The sequence below is a fragment of the Mastigoproctus giganteus genome, chromosome 5, assembly GCF_048544385.1.
Source record: "Mastigoproctus giganteus isolate SK-2022 chromosome 5, ASM4854438v1, whole genome shotgun sequence".
NCBI classification, from domain to species: Eukaryota; Metazoa; Arthropoda; class Arachnida; order Uropygi; family Thelyphonidae; genus Mastigoproctus; species Mastigoproctus giganteus.
In genome coordinates, this window is record NC_143579.1 from 151,280,103 (window position 1) to 151,303,733 (window position 23,631).

Genomic DNA, 23,631 nt, shown 5'->3' on the forward strand with positions numbered 1-23,631 from the left:
CTTATAATCCATTCCTTAAAATTAAAATGTGTGTATTAGGAAAAATGTGTTTTTTAAAGGGGTTCGCAGGTAAAAAAAAGGTTGGGAATCCGTGATCTAAAGAAAAGGCAAGCAGCAGAAACAGAATAAATGAGACAATGAGTGGAGAGTGTTTGTAAAAGTGGGTCAATTAATTAACCTAACTATCCCCTTTTGAATGGAGTCGAGAGAGAGAGATTCAGGGGGACTGCCTCTGATGTGGAAGGGAACTATATTCCATGGTAACAAGAGATTTGATATTTGTACAGAATGAGCAGCTGTTTAGAACTAAAATAATGTCGAGAACAAAAGAGAAAACCCAGTTTTTTAGACAGAGGTAGCAATATTTTTGATATGCTTATGCAGAGAGAGAGAGAGAGAGAGAGAGAGAGAGAGAGAGAGAGAGAGAGAGAGAGAGAGAGAGAGAGATTCAAAGTCATGGTAATCCCTAATACAGATATGTGATCCTGCCTAGAAATCTGAGCATTGGTGAAGATAAATATAGGAGAAAAAGAATCCTTTTAGTGAGATAAAAGAGAAGACTGAGTTTTAGAAGAATTGAAATTAACTAATCTTTGCCCCTACTAGAGAATCAGCATTTAAGGAATTGATGGTGGATATTTGAGAAGTTGAAGCTGTTTGCGTAGGCAGGGTTTCTCAAACTGGAAGGTGGAATGCAATGTGCTATCAGCAAAACTACGGATATGATTTCCAGTCAATGGAAAGTCATTAATATACAAGAGAAAAAGAGTGGGAGAAAGAATAGTACCATGGGGAACACCAGTATTAGAAGTAAAAAAGAAAGAGAGCCATCTATTATCACCTGCAATGAGGAAAACTGGATACCCAATTACAGAAAACAGTCGACAATTGACAAGAGAGGAGCTTATATATAAAACTTTTATGCCAAATATAATCAAAAGCCTTTGTAATGTCAAGATCAACTGCTTTAGTTTAATGAAACTTTTCCATTCAATTTATCCACAGAAGGGTAACATAAGCCAGTATATCACCAGGAGGTTAACACTGACGGAATCCATATTGGCAATCACTGACTGATTAGATGGAAGGTTTCTATAGGAGTTGGCAGTTAATGGATTCCTTCATTATTTTAGAAATGAGTACAGGTTAAGTGCAATGGGACTATAATTGGATAGAAGGGATTTGTCACCCTTTTTAGGAACTGGTTGGATATATATGCAAATTTCCAAGAAGAAATATGGAAATGGAATAAGAAAGTGTAAATAGAACAGGAGTAAGCTCAAGAGCATAGGTTTTGAGAACAAGTGGAGAAATACTATCAGGACCTGGGGCTTTCTTGGCATCAAGATTGTTCAAAATCATTTTGATGGAAGACCACGGGGAAGCACTGAGGTGAGTATACTGGGAATGGTAGAAGGTGGTTTACCAAGATCATCAATAAAAGAGTTAAAAGAAAAGCAGGATGTAAGTTGACTTTACTTTTGCCTGAGGTGTCAATAGAACATTCAAGTTTTAACAGAGGTGAGAGTACAGATGGGCAAAATTGGTGGCCAGTAGCTTAGGCAAGAGACCACAATTCTCGAATGCAAATTGGATTAGAAGCAAGCTTTCTATTCATAGCCTGTACGAAATCTAGTTTGGACTGATTAATAACTGCTTTACAATTTTTGTGGGCTTTGGTGTAGGCAGAAAATGAACCTGGATATTTGGATACAAGTCAATTGAGATATGCAACATTCTTACCTTGAACAGCCTTAACACATTTATTGGACAACTAAGGTTTAGATAAAGGATGAGATTTTAAGGTGGAGTGTGGAATAAAGGATTTCATCCTTACAAGAATAATTTCACTGACATGATCTGAACAAACATTGACATCAGAAGATTTGAAACAGTAATCCGACCAAGGAAAAGAAGAAAAGAATTTTGCAGCTCATCCCATTTTGCATTCTTGTAATGCCAAACAACATAAGGCTGAGAATAGCCCTGAGAGAAAGGCTCCATTGTTGTGATACCAGTGGCTCACTCACTTCAACGGTTATTTTTTGGTAGTTGTTGGCGCATCAGCTTCTGTGGCCATAATACACCTCCCAAGGTTTTTGCAATACTTTGATCCAAGCCCGAGGCGGCATTCAAACCCACGACCTTTGGGTTGCTAGGTAGACACTTTACCTACCCGGCTAGTCCGGTTGGCACCTCAACGGTGTACCTGGAAGGGTTGTTTGTGAGAAATAGATCAGAAGTGTTTGTGGTGTGGTGTGGTGTGGTTAGGATTGTTGAGTATTTGGCCTTGACAATGGTAGGTAAGTGAACAATCTGTGCATGGTCAATAATAATTGAAAAAGCCTCTGCATCTTGAGCTTCTATATCCATGTGACTAGAAAACGGAAGCCAGTTGGAGTTGTGAACATAAAATTACCAAGGAAAATTACCTCACTGATAGGAAAGTTTGATTACAGAAAGTCAAGTTTCAAATAAAAGAAGTCAAAGAGCTCCAAGTCATTAGTGGAATTGGGAGAATGATAGAGGCAACATAACAATTTGACAAAATGGGTTAGAGATTTTAAGCTAGAGACAAACAAAAAGAGGAGTTGCAAATTAATATGTCAAAATGACATATTATTAGAGCCTGCTCAAACCATTCAAGGACTAATACACCTCTATCAGATCACCTTGCAGTTGCCTAGTCTCCAGATCTGCAATTTGCAGGACTTAAGCCTTTCTTCGTAAGAGCACCCTTTTGTTCCTCTCACCAGTCCTATTGCCCTTCTCTGTATTCATTCTAGCAACTCTATATCCTTTCTAAAATGAGGCCTCCAGACCTGTATGCAGTACTCAAGGTGTGGCCTGACCATTGCCTTATAAAAGGGGATAATCACTTTATATCCCTGGTGGCAAAATTTCTATATATCATTGACAAGACTCCAATGACCTGTTCTGGCAGCCCATCTGCGCTGCTAAGAGAAATTCATATCTGACTGCACAATTAACCCCAAGGTCTTTTTCATTCTCCACTTCTCAGAGTTTAGTACCACACAGTTGGTATGTTTCTCTGGGGTTACTTCTACCCATATGCAGTACTTTGCATTTGTCAATGTTAAACTTCAGTTGCCACTTCTCAGCCCACCTGTCTAACGTTTCTAGATCCTGCTGCAGTAGCATACGGCGCCTCCGTAGCCAGGTGGGCAGGAGCAGCAGTGCGTAGCACACGCTTCTTGATTTAGACCGGGGTTCGAGCCTGTGACCACCAAATACGGAGGATGCGGAAAGGTCAGGGAATGACCACCGCATATCCCCGGGGCAATATGGCCTTAGTTGCTAATGCTCCTAAAAACCAAATAACAAACAATAACAACAAGCAGTAGCATACTGTCTTTACTGTCATTAACAACCCTGCCAACCTTTGGATCATCTCCAAACTTGGACATTAAGCCAGGTATACCTTTATTGATATCACTGAACCCAGCATTGAATCCTGGGGGACTCCACTAATAACATTAGTCTACGTAGAGCAGTGTCCATTTATTACCACTCTCTGCCATCCCTTTATTCATTGTAGCAACTTGCCCTTAATGCCATACCGCTCCAATTTGTACAGCAGTCTTCCATGTGCAACAGTATCAAAACCTTTCCTGAAATCCAAGTATATGATATTGAAATTATTTTTTGGATCCAGTTGCTTTGACCACACTTTAGCTTTTTTTTTTTTTTTTTTTTTTGGTAGTTGTTGACACATAGGCTTCTGTGGCCATAATGCACCTCCCAAGGTTTTTGTAGTACTTTGATCCAAGCCCGAGGCGGGAATCGAACCCACGACCTTTGGGTTGCCAGGCAGGCACTTTACCAACACGGCTAGCCCGGTCGGTCCACACTGTAGCATCCAATCAAATTGGTCAGACAGGACCTCCCCTTAACAAACCCATGTTGTGTCTGAATTAGTACTGCAGTCTTATCTAGATGATCCTGCAATGCTTCTTTAACCAGTGATTCTGTTAGTTCCCCCGGAATAGAAGTTAAGCTAATAGGACTATAATTATTTTTCACTCTTTCAACCCCCTTTTAGAATTGGGGATACATTTGGACATTGCAATTCCATGAGGACCTCTCCTGAATCTAAAGATGCTCTCATAATTATGGCTAAGGGTTCGCTTACTTCCCTCGCTGCCTCCTTCAATACAACTGGATAGATTCCGTCCACCCCAGGTGCCTTTTTTATGTTTAACTTCAACAATTTCACCTCCACTTTGCTCTCTGTTATTACAAAATCATTTAGCTCCCTGTTACAGTTTAGTAAACATCTGTCCTTCCCTTCCTTACAGAATTCCTCATGTGTGAATGTAGATGCAAAATAGTTATTCAGTTTGTCAGCTATCAATATCAAGTGGACCGATCTGATTTATTCATCCCCTTCCTTCTAGAATTTACATAAGTAAAGAACTCTTTGCTGTTTTTATTTGCATCCTCAGTCAAAGATTTCTCATAATTAGCCTTTGCTTAGCTAACCTCCTTTGTGATTTAATTACTGACTAGCTTATATCTGCCCTAGTCTTGTGTCACCTGATAATTTATACGCATCCCATGCATTTTTCTTCTCTACCAAAAGCCCCATTAGTTCATCTGACATCCATTTAGATCTAAATCTTGAACAGTATTCATTAGTTGTTATGAAAAGCCTGGTAGCTTCCAAGATTAATTCCTTCAAGGCTTCCCATTTAGAATCCGCTGTTTTTAACAGCATTATTTAATCTCATCGAATAGAATTTAAAAATTGTCTGAGACCACCGCAGTCACCTTTATGAAAGCAAAAACCATTCCATTTACCCTTGATGGTAGTTACATCTTTAAGTAAATCCTACATCAGTACACTGTGATCACTGTCACCTAGTGGTCCCTTGATCTGTAAATTCTTAATGCATGAATAATCACTGCCGATAATCAGATGAAGAGCATTACTCCCTCTGGTTGCCCCTCGAACATGTTGCTATAGAAAAGAATCCTCAAATAAGTCTAGAAAAATCTTGCTAGTGTGCGAGTGAGCAATCCACAAGTTCCAGTCAATATCTGGAAAGTTAAAATCCCCCATTACAAGACATTCTGATTTACTGGCCCACTCTATTTCTCTGCACAATTGTTCGCTGTACTCATCAGAGTCATTAAGTCCCATAATACACTCCTACTCTCATTTTCCCTTTCCCAGTGTTTATGTCACACCAAACTGACTCAACATTGCACTCCACTAATGTCGACTAGATGCACTCCCTCAGATTTTATATGTTTCTTAACTAACAGCATAACCCCTCCTCCCTTCCTACCCTGTCTATGCTTTCGTACACACTGTACTCTCCAAATTCCAATTCTGCACCACTTATATTTGCGTGAAACCATGTCTCTGATATCCCAACAATATCTGCCTTTGATGTCTTGACCAGCACTTCAAATTCATCAACATTATTTACAATACTTCTAGTATTGGTGTACATGGAAGTATACATGCACCTGTTCTTACTCTTAGTTACCTTAACACAGCCCATGTATTTACTTGTTCCATGCTCACTCCCAGCAGTTCTTGAAATCACCAGCAACTTGCTTTCTAGGCTGCTGCTCATTCTAATAGAAGCAATGCAAAATTATATTCACCACTTCCTATGGCTACTGTTGATCTTTTAGTCTGTGAATCTCCCCAAGTTAGCAGTTTTCCGACCCACTAACACTGCCTCGACAGCATCAGCAAATATTATTGCACCCTTTCTATTTAAGTGTATCCCATCCCTGTAGAAGCAGTCTCTCCTATTAGCAACCAGATCACATTGAAAAAAATCCTACCCCACGAGCCTTGCACAATCTCTCCAGGGCCGAATTGATTCACAAGGCTCTCATCATATACTCCCTCCTATCATGTCTGGGCAGAATTGCAGACACTTTCAAATTGTACTCTAACTTGCAACTTTTTTTCAACATTGACCTGTACTTGTTAAGTAAATGTGCAGATCTCTTACTCTTAAGGTCATTAGTGACAACATGTACAACAATGTCACCTTTTGTGCCCTTAATAAAAAGATATATGCTCTGCAACATTATCAACTTTTGCCTCTGGGAGACATACCCTGGTCCTGTTTCACCTATCCTTTTTGCATAATATATTCGCCATCTCCCTGACAATAGAGTCACCAACAATAACTAGCTTCTGCTGGACCAGCGCATTCTACCTTGGAGATTGCTGCTGGGTTGGCTGATGCATAGGAGTGAGCTCTGGTGTTGAGTTGGGCAGCTTAGAGCTTAATGGGCCGCTCATTAATTTCTTCGAGGGTATCTACCCTACACCTTAAACTCTCAGATGCCCATCAGAATGCTGAGTTGATGCCTAATTTCTTCACACTCTGCACCTACTACACACAAAGACATCCTACTTGGCTAGATCATGTCCTGTTCTAGATGTCAGCAAACATTTTGAACATATTTTTAGACTGTGATGCTTTGGAGAATTGCCCCCTTCGGTTCTCCCCCGAGCCACAGAACTCACGCTACTTTGTGACCGTTGCTTTGCTGCTCTAGTCTAGGTCATGATTCCATTTAAGTACAATTTAATTAACAATGAAATTTAATAAGATTAATAAATTTTACTGATTAATTGATAATACTATACCACGCTAACTGATTTCTAAGACAGCGATGTATTACGCTATTCTGTATCGATCTAATATACTATACTAATGGTGGCAAGTTACAAATGGTAAAATCTAGAGACACTAAGTATTAACTTTCAAAATCGCTATCTAAATTCAAAATAAACCAAGCAGCTTGGCTAGAAATATAAAGCTACTTCTAGAAAATAAATGAATGTGACAATTAAGTCAATAAAATGGCTAAATATTTATAAAAAACAGCATTTGCCGGAGCTGTAAAATCTTGTCTAACACGGGGATAACCTCGTAACCAGGACAAAGTGTAAATGGACATTACTGAGATTGGACTGTCCCCCATGTATATTTATGAAACAAATGAGAAAGTGTTTGGGAGGTTTAGATCTTTTTGCAGATAGATAAGTTTTTTTCAATTAGTTCGGCGTATTCGTGATGTTTTCAATAGGAAGAAAAGGTGGGGAGGGCAGTAATGAATTTTTTGGATATGGCATACATGGCAAAAATATATCCAGCTCTTTGACATAACCTTTTTTTTGACCTAGGTCAAAGGCTAGGTCTCAAATACCAGCAAAAAAAAAAAAAAAAAAAGAGCTCAAAGCCTTGAGCTCTTTTTTTTTTGCTGGTAATTGAGACATGGGCTGTCTTAACTATGGGATGGGATGGGATGGGATGGCTGGCATCCACTGGTATTGAACTACCTCCAGTGGGTGTGGGATATTTTTTGTCCATTTCAGGATGGGCATTCAAGATTGTTAAGATGGGCTACGGAACAAACTTAGTTATGGCCCACCTCCCCACAGTGTAGATGGACTTTGGGGAGGCTTTCCAGGTAATCGCCTTCCTGGTGACTAATGACTAGAACTAAGTTTGTAGAGTTGAACCAAAGTTCTGGAGCCACCCTACATAATATACTATACATGCCTACATGTCTTCAGAAAGAATGGAAGATTTATTTTTGTATGGGATTTTGCAGCACTGAGGATTACCTATAAAATACACTGAGAGATTTACATAAGGAACACCCATAACCATGACTTCACACAACATTTACTGCTATGGTGATACATACATACATACATCAGACACTAGCACAGTTGGGCTATTGAAGTTAAAGGTTCATCGTGCCACTGGTCCATCACAAGCAAATGTGCCTATAGTGGGTATGGGGTGGAACGTTCAGGTTGAAATGTGAGGAACTCTTGAACCCTGGTGTATGAAAGGAATTGTACATGCCAGTGGAGTCACAACAACGACATGGGGAATGTTTGGATGGGAGACCCTGGGCAGATACCTATTGATAATGGAGACTTAAGTGCACCCATTTATGGTTACTGTCTTTCTCAACCACCAAAGTATTTTCCAAAAAGATAGTGATTCATATCATGGGGACGCAACAACATTGGACTGGTTTTACAAGTATTCTGGTGAGTTTGCCTCCTCTGTGGCTGCCAAACTTGTTCAATTTCAGCCCAATTAAAATGCATAGGACACCATGGCACGGTCTTTTGACACTTGGATCCAGTACTGTTGAATACCTAGCAACGGTGGGTTACATGTGGTGGTATGGGCTATCATATTTTCACCAGAAGCTGGATAGTCTCCAGCACCTCATGAAGTCTAAGCTACAACATATCAAAGCTGGGGCCATGCATTAAAGGTAGTGCAACCAAGTACTAAGATAGTGTTCCTAATGCAAAGTATATTAGTGTATGCATATCACATCAAGCATTGTGGATGAGTTAAAAAATTATGTAACAGAAATCAATATACTTACTCTACAAAATTTGTCATGGCAGCTGTTGCATTACATGAAACATATATAAGCTGTTCTAAGTCCTGGCTTGCTCGGATCGCCTTAAGAACTTTGGAATCTGTAAAAATTAATGAGAGATCCATTCAAAGTATATATATATATATATACACACACACACAAACACACACACTGGTGTTAAAAGAAAGTGCATCACCTAGGAATTTCATGGAATTTCTCAATTTTTCCATGGAAATTACAATTAACAGGTCAGCACCCCTACCCAATACACTGAAAATAAGCATTTATCTATCTATAAAGTGATGTTCAAGGAAAGTGCATCACCTAGGAATTTCACATTTCTAACCCTTTTTTGCAATGGTATGTTACATTAATGACTAGCATCACAAACAGAAATATAAACAAAAGATATTTATTAATATTTAAGGCAAAGCTAAGTAATAATTGACAGGTGCTCTCAAAATATTCCAAAATGAGCATTTGCAACCTGTATACAACAGTTTTGGTAAACACGATAATTATGGCTGAAATGTTATCAGAAGCCCTCAATTTGCTTCAGTTTATCATTTTAAATGGAAAAGAAAATGAAAAGTTCACCAGGTGCAAACCAATATTTAGTTGAACCTCCCCTCTGGCCCTGATGGCGGAAGCACACCATCGAGGCACTGACAAGATCAATTTCTGAAGATTCCAAGCACAAATTATGGCTTCCTGAAGTTAACGAAGGGTCTTTGGTTTCTTTCTGGCAACTGAAGATTTCACATCATGCCAACAGTTCTCTATAGGATTCAGGTCTGGCTGCTGTTTCCTGGCTAGCTAAGAGTTGTAATGGACTGTTTTTCCAACCATTTTTTCACCTGTAACAAATGTAAACACATTATTGTTGAACCTCTAATGCAGAAATGAAGCTAAAGTAACTACAGAAGTGCCTACTTACACTTTTCACCTGATGACAAAGAGCAGAGTCATCCTGAAAGATGCAGTTACTTGGCAGGTTGAAATGGTCTCTAATGGTTGGCAGCAATTTGCCTTCCAATATAGCCAATATGGCATTTACGGAACCTTTTATAAACTACAGGTGATCTACTCCGCGATACGAAATGTACCCCCATATCATTTGGCTAGTAGGGAATTTCACTGCAGACACCATACAGTCTGGATGGTATTCTTCACCAAATCTTTTAAATCGTTTGTCTCCCATCAGAGCCACGCAGTTGAATTTCTTCTCATCTGAGAAAATAACTGACTTCCACTGCTCGCGGGGTCCATTTGACATGCTCCTTACACCAAATTAATCAGGCCTTTTTCATTTTTTGTGTGAGGAGGGGTTTCTTCTTAGGACAACGGGCTACAATACAAGTCCATTTTTGAAGAGGCATCTTCTGACTGTTACTGCACTTGATAATACTCCTGTATGTTCTTCCCATTCTATTTTCAGCTCAGACAAAGAAGCTTTATGGTTTTTAAGGCATAAGCGCTTCAAAATGCAGTTCTGTTTTTGGTGTAGAGACTTGTTTGCATCCGGTTCCTTTTTTCCTATCAGCAGAACCAGTATTCTTGAGTTTGGAAAGAAATCTACCCCCTGTTGACTGATTACAAGACACTATAAGCAATATGATGGGAAGAATATCCTTCCTCACATAAAGCAACAATAGCACTTTATCTTCGTGGCATCAAATGCATATAACTTGCCATCCTGACAAAAGCAAGGAATGACCGCAACTCTTGCAGAGCATGCTTATATAGCTAAAAGTAACAGCTGATGCAATATTACATCACTACCTATGCATGTCAATCTTATCTTATGCAATCTGTAAGAAATATTGCCATATACTTACATTATTCGGACGACAATTACAATTTTAAGGGGTGATGCACTTTCTTTGAACACCAGTATATATATTTTTAAATATCTACAAGTGTTACAATGGCTATCAGATAATTAAGGAAATATAACCAAATTAATAATATTTAAAATTTTAAAAATTTAATTAGGTTGAAAAGAAACTGCAATAAAATGAGCAGTGCAACCAATAATCACTTCATATGTATGTGCCACTCATTAATAAAATAAGCTTTTTAATGATAAAGGTGGAAATTAATTAATTTACCATCAAACTGTTTTGTTGGTGCAGGTGATCATAACAATAGCAATACAGGTAACATTATTTTCAGTTTTCCACATTTAATTCTGGTTAATTTTAGCCTTAATTCCAGTTTTGATCTGTTAGGCCAGTTAGCTGATAATTTGTTGTTCATGTAGTGTATATATTCTGTACAAGAGAGAGAGAGAGAGAGAGAGAGAGAGAGAGAGAGAGATTGGCAGAGAAAAGTCAGAGTATGCATAAAAAAAAATAATAATAAAAAAAAAAAAAAAATAAAATAAAATAAATATATATATAAAATGCAAATTAAGTTACATATTTAAATTAAAATGTCAGCAGAATGAATAAGCCTGTAAACAGCAAATACAACAAAAACTAATAGTTAAATAAAGAAATGTCAAAGAAAACAGGAGGAAATTAACAGTTTTCTGAAAAGAATATGAACCTAAAAAACCAAGGTTTAGATAAAGGACGAGATTTTAAAGTGGAGTGTGGGATAAAGGATTCCATTCCTGCAAGAATAATTTCACTGACACGATCTGAGCAAATGGTGACATCAGAAGTTTTGAAACAGTAATCCGACCAAGGAAAAGAAGAAAAGAAGTCTTGCAGGTCATCCCATTTTGCATTCTTGTAATGCCAAACAACACGAGGTTGGGAATAGCCATGAGATAAAGTTTCCATTGGAGAAGAGACAATCACTAAGTTGTGATCTGAAGTGCCTAAAGGACCTCTCACTTTGACCATGTACTTAGAAGGGTTGTTTGTGAGAAAAAGATCAAGTGTATTGGCTGTATGATTAGGATTGTCCGGTATTCTTGTAGGTAAATGAACAATCTGTGCAAGGACATTAGTAATTGCAAAAGCCTCAGCATCTCGACCAGCTGGGTCGGTGTGACTAGAAAACGGAAGCCAGCTGGAGTTGTGAACATTAAAATCACCAAGGAAAATTACCTGACTGTTAGGAAAGTTGGGCTAGAAAAAGTCAAGCTGCAAAGAGAGGAAGTCAAAGAGCTCAAAGTGATTAGTGGAGTTGGGAGAACGGTAGAGACAACGGATGAATTTGACACAATGAGGTAGAGAGATTTTAAGCCAAAGAAGATCAAAGAGAGGAGATTCCAAATTGCCAAGTCTCTGACAGGGAATATCAGAACGGACATATGCACAAGTACCACCTTTGAGGCAAAAGGAATCATACAGCGAATAATTTGGGCATCTGAGAAGAGAAGTAGTTGAATCAACCAATAACTGAGATTCTGTCAGAAAAAGTACATGGGGTTTGGCAGACTGCAAGTGGAAATGGACATTGTTGAGATTGACCACGTATATTTGTGAAATGAATTAGGCAGTGCTTGGGAGGTTTAGATCTTTTCGCAGATAAGCTTGCTCTATTAGTTTGACAATTCATGGTGTATTCAATAGTAAGAAAAAGTGGGTGGGACATGCTGTATGAAGTAATGAAATTTTTGGATGTGGCATACACATGGGAAGAATATACCCAAATCCTTGACATAATGTGGTCTCGACAATGCTTCTCGCATACACACTACTCGGACTCCCTCCAGTCACTATCTGCCAGATAGTGACTGGAGGGAGTCACTATTAGGTAGCAAGATTATACACTAACTGATCCGGAGGCCTCCTAGAGAGTTACCAATAGGTTCGGTCTGGTGTACTAACTAGCAGCTGGCCTGCGAACACCATTTTAGAGCTGTACCCTTGAAATGTAAGAAATATTGGATCTCGCCACGATGTTCATCATAACCCCAAAAGTCATCAATCATACTGCATTGATGGAAGAGATAGGGAAGGGTTGACCGGAACTTCAAATATGCAAAAATAATGAAAATGATTCAATTACGCTAGGTTTAGGAGCACAATTAATGTGGTCTGTGTTTACTGGGCCACTAAAAACCATAATAGCTAAACTGAAAATGAATAAAAATTAAGTGTTTGCTATTAATATTACAAGACACTTCAATTTCTATCCTGGCATTGTGACTGAGCACATTTTTTTCTAGAAAGGAAGTTTAATGTAAATTGTAATGTTATTGAGCGATAGGTCAGGTAACCAAATTGAAACCCTACAGAATCCCCCACCTCTGTACAGCTATTTAAAGAGCCATGCTTATATAAGATAACTGCATCATAGAAAATCTAAAAATAGCATAATAACCGATCATGTGTTATCTGAGTTTTCAAAAATGTGGCAACAATGCTGCCCACTGCATCGAATTTTGAATTTTAATGTACCTTTTTATTTGGCATAAGGCTTTCATAGCTGTGTGGTGAGGAACGGGAGTGCAGTAGCACAAGCTCTTTGAGTAGACTGGGGTTCAAGCCCCTGACTGCTAAATATGGTTGATCTGCCAACGTACACTGGACCAGTGTAGCAGACTATGATCCATTTCCCCTCAACATTAATCATCGACAAGGCTTCCATCCTGCAGTGGATTGATAATTTCTGCAGTTTACCTTTTATTTTTTTTATTTAACAAAAAAAAGCATTTGAATTTGTTAAACAATAATAGTTTATTTCTTCCATAACATTTCTATAATTTTCTATTGATTTTGTTAATTTCATGGTAGAGAATTTTTTCTCAGCATGGCCAGTATTAACAGAAGGGTCTGTTTTTACAGTATTAGATAGTTTGGGGAGATAAAAAGACTAATAGTTTAATAACAGCTATAAAGCGAGGTGTAATTGATTCTTGCATTGCATTACTTCTATTGGGATATACAATGGCCTCAGAAGCAGAGAAGGCATTAAATGGCATTCTGGGGTTGCACAAGGGACTACTAATTATATCAGCCATGTTAAAGTTACTAAAAACTCTTAACACAGCCTGTATAAATAAGCAGGTACATATTTACTTGATGTACACTAATGCATAGATTATAGTAAATAAATTTGACAAATTTCAAGTGTTGGTTTAACCATCAAATGTTGGAACTATAGGAATACCAAAAATATGGTGTCTGATATTGTGGATATAGAATTTGAAAATGCTGAATACAATGTGTACAGTAAGGACTGACTTGAAACGAGGGAACAGGAATATATGCTAACAGTAGAATTAGTAGATGTGAGTTTCCAGTACAACACAAAGTCAGTCCAGTGTGACATAAGTACCAGGAAAAGCAAAAATGAGAGGAGTATGTTAGAGACCAAACAACTGTGATAACTGCTATGAACAAGAATTCAGCATATAGAAAATGGGCCAGCATATCAGAATGAGATTTTAATTCCTAATGATAAAACATCTTAATTCTCCATGATTCCCGATATCGAATGTAACTCATGGGTTGGCAGATTACTCATTTTTAAATTTGCTAGATGACTGCTTTCTATACTAAAACATTAGATATTCTAAATAAGAAGAGAATATTCTTGATCTGATTATCAGTATTAATAGATCATGTGTTAAAAATCTCTGAGTAAAGGAATCACTAAACAGCAGTGATCACAGTGTAATTATGTGGGATATACTCAAAGAATAACTACTGTAAAGGGAAGGATTTTGTTTTTGCAAAGATGACTATAATGGACTCAGACATTTTTTTAACTTCATTTCAGCGAGACCAACTGATAATAAAAAATGCAAATCCCAAATGAGAAATGTATTTGGGGATAATACTAGATATTTATAAGCTGTTATGCCAACTAAGAAATAATGTTCACAGTTTAGATCAAAATGATGTCACGCATATTATCAGTGCCTCTAAACTCAGAGGCTGGGATAAAAATGTTTAAAATGATCATAAATTGTCGGGAAATAGGATCCTACAATAAGTGTAAATTAGCCTATAATTAAGTTATTTAATTTTAGAGATGACAAAGCAGATGAAAACTTTTTGGCTAAGAACAAAGAAAATTATGAAGGAATTTAATGCTTATAAGGAATTTAACTCAGGCATAATCAGGATTTTTGACACCTATGGCTAAATATCAGAAATGCACCTTTGATATTAAGTTTCACTAAATCATTATTTAGTAATTACTAATTTATTTTTAAATTATTATTTATTTATTATTATGTTTTTATATAATTTATTTATTACTGTTAGGATTAATATTGATCTATGGCAGTGGATTTAAATTATGCATTTAAAAAATTAAATGCATAAGTTTAATATATTTTTTAAATTTATAAATCATTTTACATGAAAGGCATTATATCTAAAATCATATATAATTTTAAAAGATCACAAATAAAAAAAAATAAAAAAAAATACAAAACAAAATTAAATTGAAGTTCAAGTACAAAATGCACGTACTTGAAAGTGCATGATCAAACACAGCCACGAGATCAAACAAAACTGCATATTAAGTATTAAAAAAACATTTATTTATAATTTTTATTTTCAATTATGTTTCGAAAAACTAGTTTTCATAATTAATAAATAGTGATTTATTGTGGATTATCTCATGCACCCCACTTTGGAGACCATTGGTATATGGCACAAGGAAGCTAAGTCTTTGCTGTGTAAGCCACAAAAAATAATAAAAATAAATGCACAAACAATAAAAACCAGAAACAGTGTTTCCCCTTATCCCACAGTTGTTGAGCTGTGCTAGCCACTGAATTTCCCCAAGCCACTGGTTTGAACTATTCATGGAAGCAACTTATTCTTCTGCTCAATATGGGTTCAGTCCTGGGCGGCCTTGTGAGGTTGTTCTCTCTCTCTCTGATTTCATTCATTCTTCATTTAGATAATTCTGCAGCAAAATAGGAGATAGCTGTTTTTGTGGGTTTCGAGGCAGCATTTGATTTCCTCTAGTGGGACAGCATCCTCAAACATCTTTGCTTTGCTGGGTGTCTTCTTCAACCCTATAAACTTTTCAGGAGCCACATCTCTGATCATTTTATCACAGTCAAGTCTAAGTATCTACATAACACCAGACAAATTTTTCAATGTTGTCTACAGAGCTAAGATAACCTAACAGTTTGAAAAACGGTACTTGACCTGACTTTAATTTTTGGAGGTTTTAATTCTCGAGCCATCTAGGTGCTGTTGAATCTCTGTCTTCAGTCTCAAGTTAATAAACTTAAAATTAGTCAGTCTAAAACAAAGATGATGCATTTCAAATCCAATCTTCAACCATCACCACAAATCAAAATTTATGGACAAAATTGATTGGCTTCTTCCCTTATCTTCTTCATCTAAGATCCAAAATTAAAATGTTTTCATTCTGTCGTTTGAATTTCTATATCTTAATGGGGTCTATCAATGACACTCAGCATCTTTATTACCATGCTGTCTTCTTCCCTATGTAACTTATGCTGTTGGGGGATGGTTCCATAAGGTAGATAATAAAAAATTCCAATCAAGATTAAATTCAATTCAGCAGTCTATGTTATTATTTAGTACCCATGTGCGCAGAATATTTTCTACAGTTGCCCTCCAAGTTACTGCTGGTTATGCTCCTACTTGACCTTTTCCTTATCTGCAGGCTGATCCAAAGAAAGAGAAACGAAGATGCTTCATAATGAACTAATAAATATCTGGCAAACCACGTGGGACGCTTCTCCCTTGGGGTTTGCTACATGAAAGTTTCTTCCTGATGTTATGTTTCTACTAAACAAAATATCAAGGGCTTAGTTTTTGTTCATTCTGGAGACATCCTTCTTGTTCACCAGGCATTATCCATTGCATAATACTCTCCTGGCCAAGAATCTATCCTTCTTCACTGTCAACAAAATTTCCTTTTTCTTCAAGAGTCACATCATATGTTTTCGAGTGCAGAAAGTCTGTATAATACTCAGAATGCTGTGAATAGTATTAATAATGAAAGTTCTGCTACAAAGTTTTTTTTTTTTATTCCTTTCTTCAGAATATTGTTTGAAAAGTTCCTATACCTCCACCACTCCCCCTTTTTTCCCCCTCTCCCTAGCTTCAGCCACCAGGGAGGTCAGATGGTCAGTGTATTACAGCACAATTGGTACACTTTCCTATGGTAAATGAGGAGTACTCAAATGCAGCTGTTTGCTGCTTTTGGGTAGCTAAAACACCAACACAACACAGTAACATAACACTACATGGAAGCAGAAATGATGAACACATTTTTGAAAAGGTCTTTAATAATGATGCTTGCGTTTTCAATATTAAAACCTAGGATAATGAGAAGGTGATCAGAGTAAAAAGAAATATCACCAACAAAAGGTTCCAAAATATTAATGACAGTGAATAGATCTAGGGTTTGATTCTCTATAGTAGGAAAGCTAATAACTGGAGACAGCTAATAATTAAGAGAGCCTTGAATTGCTTATCAATTAATTTTTGCAGCTCATTCATAAGAAGCAAAGGAAGGTTAAATTTTCCATAGACAATGTCGGAAGTTTTAAGTTTCAGGAAGAAAACTTACATTCTGAACTCATTATATATCTCTATCTTTGTATTGGGAGGGAGGAACGTATACAGTAATAAGCAAACACTTCTTGAATGTCTTTGGCACTAGCAAGGGCACATGATGGAAGAAAGCAAGCTTATATAGAATCAGCCCAAAAAAAAAAAAAAAAAACAAACCAACCCTTCTCATTTCACCCATCCACTCACTCAAAATGTTTGTCTGCCTTGAATCTGTTTAAGCTATCAAATTCCACGACAGATGGAAGTTTGTTCTGACGATCAACCACCCGCTGGCAAAATGCAAACTGCTGCAACTGTTTTTCCTCAATTTGAATTTATTTATGCCCTCTCAAGTGATTATTCTGGGCAAGAGAAAGAATTCCATCAGCATTCAGCATGCTCAAACCATTCAAGGCTTTATACACCTCAATCAGATCACCTAGCAGGTGCCTAATCTCCAGACACTGCAATTTGCAAAACTTAAGCCTTTCTTCATAAGAGCAATCCTTTGTTCCATTCACTAATCTTGTTGCCCTTCTCTGTACTTGTTCCAACAGCTCTACATCCTTCCTAAATGAGGCCTCCAGACCTGTATACAGTACATCAAGGTGTGGCCTGACCATTGCCTTATACAAGGGGATAATTACTTCCTTATCCCTGCTAGAAAAATTCCTGTATATCATTGACAAGACACCATGAGCTACTCTTGCAGACCGTCTGCACTGCTCAGAAAACTTCATATCTGCTTGCACAATTACCCCCAGTTCCTTTTCATTCTCTACCACTGTAAGTGTAGTACCACACAGTTGATACGTTATTCTGGAGTTACTGCTTCCTATATGCAGTACTTTACATTTCTCAATGTTAAACTTCAGTTGCCACCTCTCAGCCCATCGGCTCAACTTTTCTAGATCCTGTTGCAGCAGCATATTGTCATTAGTGTCAGTAACAACCCTGCTGACCTTTGTATCGTGTGCAAACATGGACATTAAGCCTGATATACCATCATCAATATCATTTATAAATACAGAAAACAACAATGGACCAAACACTGAATCCTGGAGGACTCCGCAAATAACATTAGTCAATGAAGAGCAGTGTCCATCGATTACCACTCTCTGTCTTCTCCCACTCAACCATCCCTTTCTCCATAGCAGCAATTTGCCTCCAAGGCTACACTGCTCCAATTTCTATGGCAGTATACCATGTGCAACAGTATCAAAAGCATTTCTAAGATCCAAAAATATGATATCAAAATTATTCTTTGCATCCAGTTCCTTTGTGACTACATCATAGGATACAATCAAATTGGTCAGACAAGACTTCCCCTTAACAAACCCATGCTGTGTCTGAGCTATAACTGAAGTCTTGTCTAGATGATACTGCAGTGCTTCTTTAACCAGTGCCTCCATTAATTTCCCTGGAACAGAAGTTAAAATAACAGGTCTGAAATTACCTGTGTCTCCCTTTGATCCTCCTTTGTGGACTGGGGTCACATTCGTACATCTCCAATCCATAGGTACCTCCTCTGAGTCCAAGGAAGCTCTCATAATTATGGCTAAGGGTTTGCTTACTTCCTTTGCTGCCTCTTTTAATATAACTGGATAGATTACATCCACCCCAAGTACCTTCCTTATCTTCAACAATTTCTCTTCCACTTTACTCTCAGTTATTACAAGATTATCTAGCTTACTGCCAGAGTTGAATACACCTCTGGCATTTCTCTTCCCTGAATAACTCCTCATGTGAATGTAGATGCAAAATATTCATTTACTTTGTTAGTTACCTGAGCAGGATCATCAACAGTTGAACCATCGATATCAAGTAGACCAATCTGATTCATCCCCTTCCTTCTAGAGTTTATATAAGTAAAGAACTCTTTGCTTCCTTTGTCAAAGATTTCTCGTAATCTGCCTTTGCCTGCCTAACCTCCTTTGTGACTTGGTTACCTTTGTTCGAGAGGCAACCAGAAAGGGTAATACTCTTGATCTGGTAATCAGAAGTGATCATTCGTGTATTAAGAATTTTCAGATAAGGGAACCATTAGAGGGCAGTGATCATAGTGTACTGATGTGGGATTTACTTAAAGATATAACTACCATCAGGGGTAAAGGAAAAGGTTTTTGCTTCCATAAAGATGATTATAGTGGTCTCAGACAGTTTTTAAATTCTGTACAGTGGGACAACTGATGATGTTACCAACAGCAAATTCTAAGTGGGAAGCATTCAAGGAATTAATAGTGGAAGCTACTAAACGTTTCATACCTATTAAAAAATATTGTTCAAGGTTTAGGCCTAAATGGTTGTCAAATGAACTAATGAGACTCGTGGCAGAGAAGGAAAAAAGGCATGGGATGCATATAAATTATCAGGAGACACAGAAGCCTATGATATATATAAGCGAGTCTGTAATCAAGTCACAAAGGAGGTTAAGCAGGCGAAGGCAGATTATGAGAAATCTTTGGAAAAGGATGCTAAGAAAAACAAGGATTTTTTTACTTATATAAATGCTAAAAGGAAGGGGATGAATCTGATTAGTCCACTGGACATCGATGGTTCGACTGTTGATGATCCTGCTCAGATAGCAAACAAACTGAATGAGTATTTTGCATCTACATTCCCACACGAGGAGTTATTAAGGTTTGAAAATGCCACAAGGTTATCAAATTGAAACAGGGTGCTTAATGAGTTTGTAATAACTGAGAACAAAGTGGAGGAGAAATTGTTGAAGATAAACATAAGAAAGGCACCAGGGGTGGTGCCTTTCTTATGTTTCTTATAGATCACCAGGGGATCTATCCAGTTATATTAAAGGAGGTGGCAAAGGAAGTAAGCAAATCCTTAGCCATAATTTAACTCAATATAATGTAGCCTTGTGCAGGTGAAGTTTTTACTGCTCTTGGAATAGAGAAGTTTTTTCTGTTTTATTAGCTTAAATTGGCATATTAACTTATTTTCTAGAGTAGCTTTATATTTCTAGCTACGATACTTAGTTTAAAGTTTAACTTAGACAGATTTTGTACGTATTACTTAGTATCGGTAAGGGTATCAAATCCATGTGTTACAACTTGTAGTTCCGCTGAACGAGAAGTTTTTTTAGCCATATTAAGCCACTTTATTGACCAACTGTTATATTAATTTATTTTCATTAAGTAGCTTATAGACCTAGTCAGGATTCTTAGTTTATTCTGAATTGAGACAGCAAGATTTGAAAATTAATTAATACTTAAATGTCTGTAGCTTTACCGTTCGTAACTTGGCGCCATTTTTATACGATACAACGTTATAACCTGAACTAGATAGCGTTAGCTTAGTAAAGTATAGTATATAATATAATATTGTCAATTAATCAGTAAAATCTATTAATCTTTTGGACACTGTTTTGGACACTTTTCGGTGTTTATGAATGATATTGATGATGGGATATCAAGTTTAATGTCCAAGTTTGCAGATGATACAAAGGTTGGCTGGGTTGTTAAGGACACCACTGACACTATGCTGCTGCAACAGGATCTGGAAAGGTTGAACAGATGGGCTGAGAGGTGGCAAATGAAGTTTAACACTGACAAATGTAAAGTACTACATATGGGAAACAGTAACCCCAGAGCAACGTATCAACTCTGGGGTACTACACTGACAGTGGTGGAGAATGAAAAGGACCTGGGGGTAATTGTGCAGGCAGATATGAAGTTCTCTGAGCAGTGCAGACGAGCTGCAAGAGTAGCGCATGGTGTCTTGTCAATGATATACAGGAATTTTTCTAGCAGGAATAAGGAGGTGATTATTCCCTTGTATAAGGCAATGGTTAGGCCACATCTTGAGTACTGTATACAGGTCTGGAGGCCTCATTTCAAGAAGGATGTAGAGCTGCTGGAATGGGTACAGAGAAGGGCAAGAAGATTAGTGAATGGAACAAAGGGTTGCTCTTACGAAGAAAGGCTTAAGTTTTGCAAATTACAGAGTCTGGAGACTAGGCACCGGCGAGGTGATCTGATAGAGATGTATAAGGCTTTGAATGGTTTGAGCATGCTCAACGCCAATGGGATTCTTCATCTTGCTGAGAATAATCAGCTCAGAGGGCATAAATTCAAATTGAGGAAGGACGGATGTCGGATAGATGTGCGGAAATTTGCCTTTAGCCAGCGGGTGGTTGGTTGGTGGAACCGACTTCCATCCCTTGTTGTTGAAGTTGATAGCCTAAACAAATTTAAGGCTCAACTGGACAGGTATTTCGAGCGAACGGAGGGGTGAAGTGGAAGTGGTTAGTTTTTATTTATTTATTATTATTATTATTTATTTTTTTTTTTTTTTGGCTGATGCTGATTAAGCTTGCTTTCTTGCATCATATGCCTCTACTAATGCTAATGCTAATCTTGTTAAACTTCACTGTCAATTAAATTGTACTTTTTAACTAAATACATATAATGACTTAGATTTTACAAACGTAACATAATTAATTAATACATAACTTGATACGGAAGTTATATAAATGGAACTCATGGATAATACTTGATACTGAAAAATATATATAGCATTATAACTGAGTTGGGATACAAGTTCAGGGTTATCATTTTGTACTGAAATTGAAATTTTATTGAAATTAAATCGAAATCATGACTCAGACCAGAGCAGCAAAGCAAAAGGCTCAAGCTAATGGAAGTGCTGTGGCTTAAGGGAGAACTAAGGGGAGCAGTTGCCCTCTGAATCACAACCTTTTAAAATGCACTGCTTGCTTGATGTTTGCGGAGCAATCGGGTACGGGACATGATACTGCCATGGGGGATGTCTTTGTGTGTGCACGATGCAAGGAGAGCAAGGAAACTCAGCGTTGTTATGGGCCTATATGAAACCTTGAAGGACAGGGTGGATGCCCTCGAAGGATCTAAATTGAGGGCCCATCAAGCTCTCAGCTGCCCACATCAACGCCGCAGTTTCCACTTGGTCATCACGCAACACAGCGGCAACCCCCAATGCAGAATGTGCTGGTCCCACAGGAACTAATAGTTGGTGGTGACTCTTTTGTCAGGGAAACGGGGAACATGGCATGTAAAAAGGATAGGTGGAACAGGACCAGGATATGTCTGCCGGGGGAAAAGGTTGATGATGTTGTAGAGCGGATATCATCTTTTAAGGGCACAAAAGGTGATACAGTTGTACACGTTGGCACTAATGATATTAAGAGTAGAAGACCTGCAGAATTACTTAACAAGTACAGGCCACTGTTGACTAAAAGTCGTGAATTAGGGTTGAATTTGAAAGTGTCTGCTATTCCGCCCAGACACGAGAGGAGGAGAGTATATGATGAGAGCCTTTTCAATCAATTCGGACCTGGAAAGATTGTGCAAGGTTCAAGGGGTAGAATTTTTTTCCCACTGGTCTGTGCTTGATAACAGGAGAGACTGTTTCTACAGGGATGGGATACACTTAAATAGAAACGGTGCAAGAATATTTGCTGATGCTAACGAGGCAGTGTTAGGTGGGTCGGAAAACTGCTAGATTGGGGGGGGGACACAAGGACTAATAGATTAATATTAGCCACTGGCAGAGGTGAAAGTGATTCTTGCACTGCTTCTATTGGAATGAGCAGCAGCCTGGAAAACAAGATGCAGGATATTTCAGAGACTGCTGGGAGTCATTGCAGTACAAGTAGACACATGGGTTGTGTTAGGATAGCTAAGAATAGGAATAGGTGAATGGATATTTGCATGTACACCAATGCTAGGAGTTTGGTAAATAAATTTGATGAATTTGCGGTATTGCTCAGAATATCAAAGGCAGATAATGTTGGGATATCAGAGATGTGGTGTCACACAGATATCAGGAATGCAGAACTGGAATTTGCGGGGTACAATGTGCACAGAAAGGATAGACAGAATAGGAAGGGAGGAGGGGTTATGCTTTATTAGTTAAGAAACACATAAAATCCAAGGAAGTGAAGCCAGTCGACATTGCTGGACAGTGCAGTCCAGTGTCGAGTCAGTCTGGTGTGACATAAGCATTTGGAGATCAAAATTGAGAGTAGGAGTGTGCTATAGGCCTAATGACTCTGATGAATATAATAAGAAACTGTACAGGGAAATAGAGTGGCCAGTAAATCAGTCTTATAATGGGGGATTTTAATTTCCCAGATATTGACTGGAATTTGTGGGTTGGTCATTCACACAATATCAAGGTTTTTGTGGATTTATTGGATGAATGTTTTCTACATCAGCATGTTCGGGAGGCAACTAGAGGGAGTAATACTCTTGATTTGATTATCAGTAGCGATTCTTCATGCATTAAGAATTTGCAGATAAAGGTACCACTAGGTGGCAGTGATCACAGTGTGCTGAAGTGGGTTTACACAAAGAGGTAACTACCATCAGGGGTTAAGGGAAGGGTTTTTTCTTTCGTAAAGGCGATTACGATGGTCTGAGACAGTAATTAAATTCTATACAGTGGGACCAACTGATGAGGTTACCAAGAGCAAATTCGAAATGGGAAGCATTCAAAGAACTTATCTTGGAAGCTACTAGGTTTTACATACCAACTAAGAAATATTGTTCAAGATATAGGCCTAACTGGATGTCAGATGAACTAATGATATATATGGCAGAGAAGAAATATGCATTGGATACATATAAATTAATGAGTGTCTGGGAAGCCTATGATAGATATAAGCTGGTCTGTAACTAAGTCACAAAGGAGATTAGGCAGAAAAGGCAGATTATGAGAAATCGTTGGCAAAGGATGCAAAGAAAAACAGAAAAGAGTTCTTTACCTA

General features: G+C 37.9%; 1 protein-coding gene across 4 annotated transcripts in view; it reads right to left on the minus strand.

Annotated features, from left to right (window-relative positions):
• LOC150085768 (tRNA (uracil-5-)-methyltransferase homolog A) overlaps positions 1–23,631 on the minus strand; it is a 488,197-nt gene that overhangs the window by 53,273 nt on the left and 411,293 nt on the right. For all 4 annotated transcript variants that reach the window (XM_090374238.1, XM_090374237.1, XM_090374236.1 and 1 more), the window contains exon 13: positions 8,416–8,512. In XM_090374238.1, the coding sequence (XP_090230364.1) occupies positions 8,416–8,512 (97 nt within the window). The remainder of the gene's footprint in view (positions 1–8,415; positions 8,513–23,631) is intronic.